Source organism: Schistocerca cancellata, chromosome 10 (assembly GCF_023864275.1).
Source record: "Schistocerca cancellata isolate TAMUIC-IGC-003103 chromosome 10, iqSchCanc2.1, whole genome shotgun sequence".
Taxonomy (NCBI): Eukaryota; Metazoa; Arthropoda; class Insecta; order Orthoptera; family Acrididae; genus Schistocerca; species Schistocerca cancellata.
Genome location: NC_064635.1, coordinates 77,894,686 through 77,907,256, shown reverse-complemented (window position 1 = coordinate 77,907,256; position 12,571 = coordinate 77,894,686). Strand labels below are relative to the sequence as shown.

The 12,571-nt window shown below is 43.6% G+C and overlaps 1 protein-coding gene across 1 annotated transcript in view; it reads left to right on the top strand.

The window, feature by feature from the left end:
* Positions 1 to 12,571, top strand: part of LOC126106138 (serine/arginine repetitive matrix protein 2) — a 230,265-nt gene that overhangs the window by 147,594 nt on the left and 70,100 nt on the right. The window contains exons 16-17 of the mRNA XM_049912381.1: positions 2,657 to 3,027; positions 7,595 to 7,715. Coding sequence (XP_049768338.1) covers positions 2,657 to 3,027; positions 7,595 to 7,715 — 492 coding nt within the window. The remainder of the gene's footprint in view (positions 1 to 2,656; positions 3,028 to 7,594; positions 7,716 to 12,571) is intronic.

Genomic DNA, 12,571 nt, shown 5'->3' with positions numbered 1-12,571 from the left:
CAAATCTTTTATTTGGATATCCATCTTTTGATTTGCAGCTCCTTTTATCGGCCGTGTTTGCAGTTAAACTTTTTGTGATGTGAGGTCCGCCAGTTACGCAAAACACCGTTTTTCTCAGTACCCAAACATTTTTTGCCACCACTGTGCCGTCATCAGTGGGTTTTCGTTTTTATTTATTCTGCAATGTGAACATTTTTGTTACATGATTATAAAATTATGTACATTTTTAGTTCAAACAACAGATCGTTTCTTTTTGTAAATACCTTTACATAAGGTGAGCATGAATTTTCTGGACCACGTTTGTGTTAATTATTACAGGTAGCTTGTCATCTGCAACCAAACGATGTTGATGAGAAAGTTTTTTTTGCTGAGAGTTAACCTATCTTCTAGAATGTAATTTAGTTTTTCAAAAATAGGCGCGAAAACATCGCGAAAAACTAAATTACACTCTAGAAGATAGGTTAACTCTCAGCAAAAAAAACTTTCTCATCAACATCGTTTGGTTGCAGATGACAAGCTACCTGTAATAATTAACACAAAAGTGGTCCAGAAAATTCATGCTCACCTAATGTAAAGGTATTTACAAAAAGAAATGATCTGTTGTTTGAACTAAAAATGAACATAATTTTATAATCATGTAACAAAAATGTTCACATTGCAGAATAAATAAAAACGAAAACCCACTGATGATGGCACAATGGTGCCAAAACATGTTTGGGTACTGAGAAAAACGGTGTTTTGCGTAACTGGTGGACCTCAAATACCAAAAAGTTTTATTTGGAAGTTTTAAAAAGATTGCACAACAGTGTTTGTCAAAAAAGACCCGATTTGTGGCAGAAGTAGACTGGTTCCACTACGACAACGTAGCTGCACACAAGTCATTTCCGTTAGACAGTTTTTGGCTAAATATGGTATAGTTCTGCTACCCCACGCACCATACTCGCCTGACCTGGCTCCGTACGCCTTTTTATTATTTCCAGGCATGAAAAGGGGCATGAATGAACACCAAATTGACAACAATGAATAAGCCGGGAAATTAATTATGGAGGAGCTGTCAGCCATTTCTATCGATGACTATAAAAATGTTTCGAGCAGTGGAAGCACCTGTGGAACAAATGTCTTAAGTTGTAATGGGAGAGCATTTTGAAGGGGATAAGGTTGGTTTGTAAACAGTTTGAAAATTTATAACTTTTAAAAAAAATTTTTTTTTTCGTACCCCTCCCCCCCCCCCCGCCCCTCCTTATATGTGCACAAAGTTACGAGGGTCACTCCAAAAGAAATGCACACTATTTTTGTAAAAATACAGTTTTCATTCTGCATATGTGAAGGTTTTACAGTGTGTAGATACATCCTTCCCACTTGTTTTCAAACTTAGTTCAATCAGCTCCCGTGAGTGGCGCCATCACAGCATGTCTTCAAGATGGCTGCTACACTTGACGTCCGTCAGAAGCAACGTGGTGTCATAGAATTCCTGTGCTGTGAAAACGAGACAGGGGGAAAGATCCACAAGTGGTTGAAAAAGGTGTACGGAGATGCTGTGGTCGATCGCAGTACAGTTAGTCGGTGGGCAAGCAGGTTACGTGATAAAAGTGGGCACGGCAATATTAAGGATTGTCCTCGCAGCGGAAGGCCTCATACTGCACACACTCCAGACAATGTGCAGAGAGTTAACGAATTGGTGACTGCTGACAGACGCTTCACAGTGAACGAACTGTCACGCTACGTTGGGATAGAGGAAGGGAGTGTTTGCAGAATACTGAAAGTGTTTGCGTTAGTAAAGGTTTGTGCCAGGTGGGTTCCAGGATGTCACAAAGAAACAAGAAAAACGGTATGCAGCGAGCTTTAGGAAGACTACGAGAATGGTGGAGATGAATTTCTTGGAAGAATTGTGACAGGTGATGAAACATGGCTCCATCATTTTTCACCAGAGACGAAGAGGCAATCCATCATGCAAAGTCACCCAAGATAAAAAAATTCGAAACCACACCTTCTGCTGGAAAAGTTATGGCTACGGTGTTTTTCGATTACGAAGGACTCTTGCTTGTGGACATCACGCCAAGTGGAACCACCATAAATTCTGATGCATATGTGACGACACTGAAGAAACTTCAAGCTCGACTGAGTCATGTTCGACCACATCGGCAAAAGCAGGATGTTTTACTATTGCACGACAATGCACGGCCACATTTCAGTCAAAAACTGTGGAAGCGATCACAAAACTCGGACGGACAATACAAACACCTGCCTTACAGTCCTGACCTGGCTCCGTGTGACTATCACATCTTTGGGAAACTAGTAGACTCTCTTCGTGGGACAAGGTTTGAAGATGATGACTCCCTTGTGCACGCTACCAAACAGTGGCTCCGACAGGTTGGTCCAGAATTTTACCGTGCGGGTATACAGGCGCTGGCTCCAAGATGGCGTAAGGCAGTTGAGAGGGATGGAAATTACGTGGAGAAATGAAAATATTGTTCCTAAAAGATGTATCTACACGCTGTAAAACTTTCAAACATGCAGAATAAAAGATGGATTTAAAAAAAAATATAGTGTGCATTTCTTTTGGAGTGACACTCGTACATTGACATCTGACCGTGTCTTCTGGGTGTTCCACTGTTTTGGTGAAGCATTGTGTTTTTTGGGGTGGCTCGTCACCCAGTTCCTCAACTACGAGCCACCCTGGGAAAATGCGCGCCAGACTGTACGGCCACCTCCGCCGCCACGGTGTTTCGCACTTTGCAGCAGGACGCCATCCGGGAGGTCGTGGTTCGAGTTCGCGGAGCAGGGCGCCGGCCTGCAGAGCCCGCGCGAGGGCCGCAAGCCGTCGCTGTCCGCGTCGTCGCCGTCGCCGCCGCCGCCGCCGCTGCCGCCGCGCGCCAACCCGCCGCCCCCGCCGCCGCCGCCCCCGCAGCCTGCCGCCCCCGCAACGCGCCAGTGGATCAACTTCGAGGAGATCCCCGAGAAGCGCAAGCCGCCGCGCCGCATCCAGACGCTGCCCGCCTCCACGGCGGGGCCGCCCGTCGTCTACAGGTGCGTGCCCCGGCCGCGCTGCCGTCTCCCAGGTCGCGTCACAGCCCAGCGCTGTCTTACCATTCTGGCACACGTGGAAATTAAAGTTACAGTATCAGCCAGGATAGCGAATAACGAAATTTTACTCAAAGAACGCATACCTTTGTGCTTCTTCTTTCTTTTCCTTTTTTTCCTGCCTCATCCTGCGTCTACACAGGATCGGCATCAGTAATCAAAGAATACTCTGCAACAAAACATCATTCAACACTGTTAATGAGCTATCAAACAACACACAATAAAAAACACACACGCGAACAGAATGAAAACTCACCGGAACAAATTCAAATTTCGCGGCTGCCAGTCGAAAACAAAACGGTCATATAAATGACTGTCACGATTGCATCAAAAACGTAAATTTTGCAGCGAACTAAAGCGATTGAACAGGACCCGAAATTCACCAAAGATCAGGAGAGAACGCATGTAAGCGCTCTTAAAATACACAACGTTTTCTAACAAATAGCAAACCACTCCAAACAGAGTGCGATCCATATAAACCTCCACTACTTTAATGAGCCGGCTTGAGTGGCCGAGCGGTTCTAGGCGCTACAGTCTGGAACCGCACGACCGCTACGGTCGCAGGTTCGAATCCTGTCTCGGTCATGGATGTGTGTGATGTCCTTAGGTTAGTTAGGTCTAAGTAGTTCTAAGTTCTAGGGGACTGTTGACCTGAGAAGTTAAGTCCCATAGTGCTCAGAGCCATTTGAATCATTTTTACTTTAATGAGTCGTAACATTTGACCCAATAACGCGATAAAATCTACAGTTTTGGGATATGGTAATATGTTGCTGGGAGGTGACACACTGTACATACTTACATACATACGAATTCCTCACGGTAAATGTTGGAAGTGCCCTCCACCAGCATCGATGCACAACTGTATTCGTCTCATCATATTCCGCGACATTCTGTGAAGCAAAATTTTGTACATGGCTGCACGTTCAGAGACCGTGAATAGTTACAATTAAAAGAAAACAGCCCTCGGTCACTAATTTTTAACGAATTAACCGGGTTTCGACACTCCTAGGAGTGTCTTCCTCATAATTTACACCAAAGAATGGTCTATAACATGGTCACAGAATTATGACTAAAAACGTATGATACATATTATAAGTACGGAATTATGGTGAAAGACTGTCAGTACTTATATGTCATTTATTATTTTATATGCACGAGCCGCCGGCAGATGGCGAGGCAAAGACTGCGCCGTGCATACGCCTCCCACAGGTGGATGGCTTTGTGCTGATACATAGCACCACTACACTTGGCGCATTCACTCAGACGCGCTAGTAGCAGAATATGGCACGGTGCATCTTAATTACCCCACTATCATCATCAACAGTGGATACAGTAAAGTTGTGCTTTATTTTTGTAATTGCTCGAACTTATGTCACAAATCTCTGTATTAATTTTGCGAGATGCTGTCGATGATGTTTCGGGCTGATCTTTTAATCTTCAGTAATGGGACATTTCTTGGACTTTGACTGGAATTGCTTCTTTTGTCACTGTTCTAACATTTGTTTCTTTTACACAGACATTTTAGAGAACACTCATAGTCACTTCCTGTTCTCAATAATGAGATATCACAAGGGGAGGCCATGACGTTGGGGTTTACTTCATACCATGTACACCTTTAGTACGCCATTAACATGTGCAAGTGTAAGGTGCACTACACTGGCAATTCCGAGAAAATCGCAAGAGAAGTTTTACTCGTTTATTACGTGGATTATGTATGTGTGCCTAGGTGCTGCATGTTAGAGTTCGTGGTGGTGGAGTGCTTAGCGTTCCAGCTTCAGTAAGACGAATTTGTGTGAGCCGACGGTTCGACTCCTGTTCAAGCTTAATTATAAATCTACACTACTGGCCATTAAAATTGCTACACCACGAAGATGACGTGCTACAGATGCGAAATTTAACCGACAGGAAGAACATGCTGTGATATGCAAATGATTAGCTTTTCAGAGCATTCACACAAGGTTGGCGCAGGTGGCAACACCTACAACGTGATGACATGAGGAAAGTTTCCAACCGATTTCTCACACACAAACAGCAGTTGACCGGCGTTGCCTGGTGAAACATTGTTGTGATGCCTCGTGTAAGGAGGAGAAATGCGTACCATCACGTTTCCGACTTTGATAAAAGATCGGATTGTAGCCTATCGCGTTTGTGGTTTATCGTATCGTGACATTGCTGCTCGCGTTGGTCGAGATCCAATGACTGTTGGCATAATATGGAATCGGTGGGTCCAGGAGAGTAATACAGAACGCCATGCTGGATCCCGATGGCCTCGTATCAATAGCAGTTGAGATGACAGGCATCTTATCCACATGGCTGTAACAGATCGTGCAGCCACATCTCGATCCCTGAGTCAACAGATGGAGACGTTTGCAAGACAAGAACCATCTGCACGAACAGTTCGATGACGTTTGCAGCAGCATGGACTATCAGTTTGGAGACCATGGCTGCTGTTATCCTTGACGCTGCATCACAGACAGGAGCACCTCCGATGGTGTACTCAATGACGAACCTGGGTGCACGAATGGCAAAACCTCAATTTTTTAGATGAATACAGCTTCTGTTTACAGCATCGTGATGGTCGCATCCATGTTTGGGACATCGTGGTAAACGCACATTGGAAGCGTATATTCATCATCGCCATACTGGCGTATCACGCAGTGTGATGGTATGGGGTGCCATTGGTTACACATCTCGGTCACCTCTTTTTCACATTGACGGCACTTTGAACAGTGAACATTACATTTCAGATGTGTTACGATTTGTGGCTCTACCCTTCATTCGATCCCTGCAAAACCCTACATGTCAGCAGGATAATGCACGACCGCATGTTGGAGGTCCTGTACGGGCCTTTCTGGATACAGAAACGTTCGACTGTTGCCCTGACCAGCACATTCTCCAGATCTCTCACCAACTGAAAACGTCTGGTCAATGGTGGCCGAGCCACTGGCTCGTCACAATACGCCAGTCACTACTCTTGATGAACTCTGGTATCGTGTTGAAGCTGCATGGGCAGCTGTACCTGGACACGCCATCCAAGCTCTGTTTGACTCAATGCCCAGACGTATCAAGACCGTTATTACGGTCAGAGGTGGTTGTTCTGGTTACTGATTTCTCAGGATCTATGTACTGAAATTGCGTTAAAATGTAATCACATGTCAGTTCTAGTATAATATATTTGTCCAATGAATACCCGTTTATCATCTGCATTTCTTCTTGTTGTAGCAATGTTAATGGCCAGAAGGGAATTTTTTTATTTAGTTTATATGACATCTGAGAAGTAATATAATGAAGAAAACACCACGTTCATTTGCATGAAGTGTCAATTTATTTTATCCATGCCTGTGTGACAAATACCACCTGCAACATGTGACGTCGAGAGCACATCTGACGAGTAATTGTACATTACCCTTGTGGTCTGGCACATTGTGACTTACTACATTAATGGTAGTGAATAACGTCAATCGCATCATCATTTATCAAGGTTTGACTTGGACTTTCCAAGCCTGTCCCTCTTCCTTGAAAATTTAATTACAAATAGTAAATTGTCGTACAACATATGAAATTCACTACAAGTTCATGAAAATGTATATTTGTTTTCATTATATTACCTCTCAAATGTTATATAAATTAAATAATGTGAATACTGCTGAAAAAGAAAAGTAAATCCTAGCAGGATTCGAACCATCACCTCTTTGACAAAACTCTGGCTTTTCACGAATGCTATCCACTTGACCACAATGACATGTAGCAAACAGTCCTTTCATACAGTAGATTTGTTACACAACAGAAGCATAAAATTTCTCTTGTGATGTTCTCTGAATTGCCAGTGTACTACACCTTACTACCTGCACATTATGTTGTTTTAGTAGCCTACTAAAGGTGTACAAAGTTTGAAGTAAATCCCTGATCCAACATTGTGGCCTCCCTTGTCACCTATGACTGTGGAAAACTTGATTAGTTGGACTGATCACATCAATCAAAACTAGTTTACATTGTCAGAAAAAATATCATAATTAAAATACATTATGGGTAATCCTAAATCTTTCCCTTGGAATGCTTGGATATGTACGGAAGGGGCAGATTCACAACTCCAGTTGTCACTAAAAACTAATGAAATGAATACAGCTTAACACGTATGGTAACTGAGGTATAATGTTCAAAAATTTATGACCAGTGCTAAATGATGATCATATGAGTCAACATAATTCTTTTAATGTTGATTAGATATTGTTGTGAGTTATATCAAGAACTAGTTTTCAAAAACTGAATTTTAAATTAACAGAACAAAGAAATTTCTTACTCCAACAGCTAAGTGAATGGTTCTGTAGTTTCCTACGTCTCTCACAACATTGCAACAATACCTATTAAATTATACTGGAAAACTAATTTAGGAGAGGAGAGAGATTTCAGGTACCCTCCCTTACACGTCATTATAGTAACACTTGTTTTTACCAAGCAGTTTCAGTAAAATCAAACATGTAAATTTTTTGTAAAACTGCCCGTCATGTTGCAGCTATGTCGATCCAGAAGAGTGTGAGTGTGAGTGCCATGAGACTTCTGGTGGCAAGGGTCGGTCCCACTCTGCTGCCTCCACCTCAAAAAAGAAGAAGGAAAAGGACAAGGACAAGGAGAAGGTACAGTTGATCTATAGTTCACTCTGTCACAAGCTAAACTGAAAGATTTTCATCAGGATTCAATGAATCATTATTCATGTGCTGGCAAAGATGTGAAATATTGGCAGCCAACAAGTAGTTTCTTCTTGAGCACTTCATGAAAGTCCATCATGTCCTGTGGAGAGAGCTGCAAGGAGAGTACATTGCCAGATTTGCACGTAGCAGTTTAGAGAATCTATGGGAAAAATAAATTGGGATAACCAGCCGGAGGCTGCAGCATTCATTTTCCCAAATAAAAGTTTAATCTGCTTAAAGCAGTGCAGCCTTAATATATTTGTCCCTAGTGGCCAATACTGTTTCACAAAAAAATTATTTAATACTGAAGCATTGCACTGTTCATTCATTTCTGAATACTGATCACTACGCACACTGTCAGCTAACATCAGGATGTTGCCCTATTTTTTACTGAATTTTACTCCATATATTGCATTAGGAGAACCTTCAGGAATGTGGAACAACTGAAGGCACATCTTAACCAAGGAGAAGCAAATCCTTAAACATTAATCTGTGTGCAATATGTGGAATAGACTACAACTATATTTGGATTTATATAATTTGTGATGGACATTTAGTAAGTCAAGTGGTAGTTGAGGTAACTACACACACAACTACACTAAGAACAAAAGAAACTGGTACACCCACCTAATATTGTGTAGGGCCCCCGTGAGCACACAGAAGTGCCGCAACACGATATGGTGTGGACTCGACAAACATCTGAAGTAGTGTTGGAGGGAAATAACACCAAGAATCCTGCAGGGCTGTCCACAAATCTGTGAGAGTATGAAGGGTTGGAGATCTCTTCTGAACAACATGTTGCAAGGGATTCCAGATATGCTCAATAATGTTCATGTCTGGGGAGTTTGGTGGCCAGTGCAAGTGTTTAAACCTATAAGAGTGTTCCTGGAGCCACTCTGTAGTAATTCTGGATGTGTGGTGTGTCACACTGTCCTGCTGGAATTGCCCAAGTCTGTTGGAATGCGCAATAGATGTGATTGGATACAGGTGATCAGACAGGATGTTTATGTATGTGTCACCTGTCAAGCGTATCAAGATGTATCAGGGGTCCCATATCACTCCAACTGCACACACCCCACAACATTACAGAGCCTCCACCAGCTTGAACAGTCCCCTGCTGATATGCAGGGTCCACATATTCGTGAGATTGTTTCCATACCTGTGCATGTCCATCTGCTTGATCCAATTTGAAATGATACTTGTCCGACCAGGCAACATGTTGGTGTTGACCTTCCCAGGCAAGGCATAAAGCTTTGTGTCGTGCAGTCACCAACGGTACACGAGTGGGAGGATGAGGAGATGAGTGTGTAACATGCTGTCGACAGTGAGGTCATTAGAGATGGAGCACACGTTCAGATTAGGGAAGGATGGGGAAGGAAATTGGCTGTGCCCTTTCAAAGGAACCATCACGGCATTTGCCTGAAGTGATTTAGAGAAATCACGGAAAACCTAAATCATGATGGCCAGATGTGGATTTGAACTGTCGTCCTCCTGAATGCAAGTCCAGTGTGCTAACCACTGCACCACCTCGCTTGGTGTACACGAGTGGGCCTTCAGCTCTGAAAGCCCATATCGATGATGTTTCAATGAATGGTTTGCACCCTGACACTTGATGATGGGCCAGCACTGAAATCTGCAGCAGTTTGCGGAAGTGTTTCACTTCTGTCATGTTGAACGATTCTCTTCAGTCATCATTGGTCCCATTCTAGCAGGATCTTTTTCTGAACACAGTAATGTTGGAGATTTGATGTTTTACTGGATTCCTGATATTCATGGTACACTTGTGAAATGGTCGTATGATAAAATCCCAACTTCATCGCAACCTCAGAGATGATGCCCCATCGCTCATGCGCTTTCTATAACGCCACGTTCAAATGCACTTAAATCTTGATAACCTGTCATTGTAACAGCAGTAACTGATCTAACAACTATGCCATACACTTGTTGTCTAATATAGGCATTGCTGACCACTGTGTCATATACTGCCTGTTTACATTTCTCTGTATTTGGATATGCATGCCTATACCAGTTTCTTTGGTGCTTCAGTGTAAATATGTGTATAATGTCAAAATGAGAATACGGTTAAGAAATTCCATACAAAATGAGAGTACAATAAGGGGACAAGTCCAATTAGGTACTGAGAGTCCAGAGAGTGGAGTCAGTTGAGCATGTGAACAAGTCATAACAGAGAGGGAGTTAGAGCATTCCACTCTGGGATTACATCATGTAGGTTGCTAGTCAGTTTCTTGAGGTTGTGCTGCCTGTGGCTGTGAAGGCTGATCTTGATGTGATACTGCCTTTGATTTTAATCATGCCATGGCCTGGCAGCTTGACCTGAGCTGGCAGGTGAGGGTTTGGATGAATCATGACAAAATTATTCAGTACCTCATCTCCTCCTATGGTAATGGTGGTAATAGATGGCTACCACAATACTCTCCCCTTGGTGGAGAGACTGTGAGACAGTGCAACTCTGGAGACCTCATTGACACTGTGAGACACTGAGTGGCACCCAGGAAACTCACAACCATGTCTTCTGAAGTATGACTGATGGGCATCCTTTTCTAGCCAAAAGTCCCTGTTGGTTTCTGTAGGAGAGTAGGGCCAAAAATGGCCCTGGTGGTGACAGCTCCAATACAGATGGATGCCCACAGGTGTGGCACCAGCCACTGGGTACTCCAACGCTACAGCTAGGGCCTCAGGAGTGGGAACAGGAACTGGCTAGTACAGCACCTGCTAACCATATGGCACCATCGTTTGACTGCTGAAGCTCGTCCACACCTGCACCCTGGCATTTGTGCATATGGCTGGAAAAAGCAGTAGAGGAGGGAGAAGTAAGTGAGATTGCCTCAGTGCAGAAGGTGGGCCCAAAAACAGAAAAGGAGCCTCCAAGGACAGAGAAGAAGGTGAGGACACAGGTCACTGAAGGGAGGAAGGCTTGGGAGTTGTGTGCAGACTCACCAGAGGCCTTTCCCCACCAATGGGTAGAATTGCTTTCAATGGCAAGCCTGTCCTCCATCTGCATTGTGAAGATTTTGTGACCCCACTGGCCCTGGATGACCACCAGCATTCAGCATCACGATGACCAAAAGAACAAGCCCAGATGAGGGCTTTGGCACATATTGCCCAGTGGAGGCACCCAAGGAGGGTGCAGCACTGTGTGCAGCTGGCACTTGTACAGCAGTTCAGCCAGGCTCTTCTGATCAATTGACATGGACCTGTAAGAGCTGAAAAACACGTGAATGCATCTTCTGCTCAGGTGTCTCTGATATACTTGTTCATCTGTGTCTTGAATGATAGTACGAGACATTCTGCATCCCCTTCAACTGAGGGTGGAAAGAGGGTGATCTGATATGGTGGATACCATGTGCAAAAAAATCTTGCAAAGACAGTGAGATAAGCTATAGGCCATTGTCCATCACCAGGGTGCAGGTGAGGCCTTCTGTGGAATAGATCTGGGTTGTAGAGAGGCGGTTTATCATGTATGGGAACTGAGAGTAGCAATCTATCGCACCAACCAATAAGCTTCCAAAAAGAGACCTACAAAATCTATTTAGATACTCTCCCACAGTTATGAAGATTCTGGCCACACAGAGTAACATTGCTGTGGGATGGTGTGGTGGCCTGCACATTTAGGACAAGCAGCAATTAAATGTTCAGTCTCACACTCTATCACTGGCCTTAGACATGCCAGCAAGCCAGCACTTTTGTCCTTCATATCCTTAAATTGTCAGTAGAGGTGCTTGCTCTGTGCCTTTAAAACAGCACCAAGCCACAACATCAAAGTATAAACTCTATCTGCAGAGGAGTTACAGACTCTGGACAGCATCTTGCTTTGACGATGTCCTGTGCTCACGTCATCCCTGCACAAACAAAAATTGAAGTGTGAACAGTGGAAATTCTCTAAATGCTAATCACCTAAACAGCACACTCTAACATCTTTTGCCAGCCTAAGGCTATGATAGTGAAACACACTATGCTGTTGACCCAGCTGATAGGTGCCCAGTCAAGGGGCTGATTGAAGAATATCTTTCAGCCTTTCAAACTCTTGAACATTTGTTCACAAGCTGGTGTCCAAACAAATGATGACTTTTTTGAGCATCTGATTTAGAGATATGGCATGGGAGGATTTTGTAATATTACACAACTTTACCTGAAAATACATGGAGCTCCTTCATGTTAGCTGGACAAGGAAGGGCCATAATACCTGCACCATTTGTCAGCTGGATCCACTGATGGGTAATGACATGCCCCAGGTACACAATAGAAGGATGGAAGGAATACAACTTGTCCAGACAGTACTTGAGACATGCATCCCACAATGAAACAGAAACTGAAGGTTGTGGAGATCACCCTCAGTGGTGGGCCCCGTGATGACAATGTCATCAAGGTAGTTGCTTCAATGACAAACACTTTGTATGAGTTGCTCCATAAAATCACTGAGAAATGTTCAAAGTACTTTTGACCCCAAAAACTGACTGGTTGTACCTGCAGAGACCACATGGTATGTTCATGACATGGAGCTGTCACAGCTATTTGTCCAGCAGCAGCTGGAAATGCACCTCCTACATACTGAGGTTAGAAAAATACTGTCTCCCCCAACAGTTTTGTAATGAGTTCTTCTGGATGTGGCATGCAGTAGGTGTTGACCACAGGCTGTGTATTAATTGTCACCATGAAATTGTCACAGAGTCAGAGCTTTCCAGTTGGCTTTTGATAATCACTAATGGTATAGCACATTGACTAGACCATAAGGGTTCAATGACCTCCATAGCTGCCAGCCTAACGAATTCTACCTTGACTTG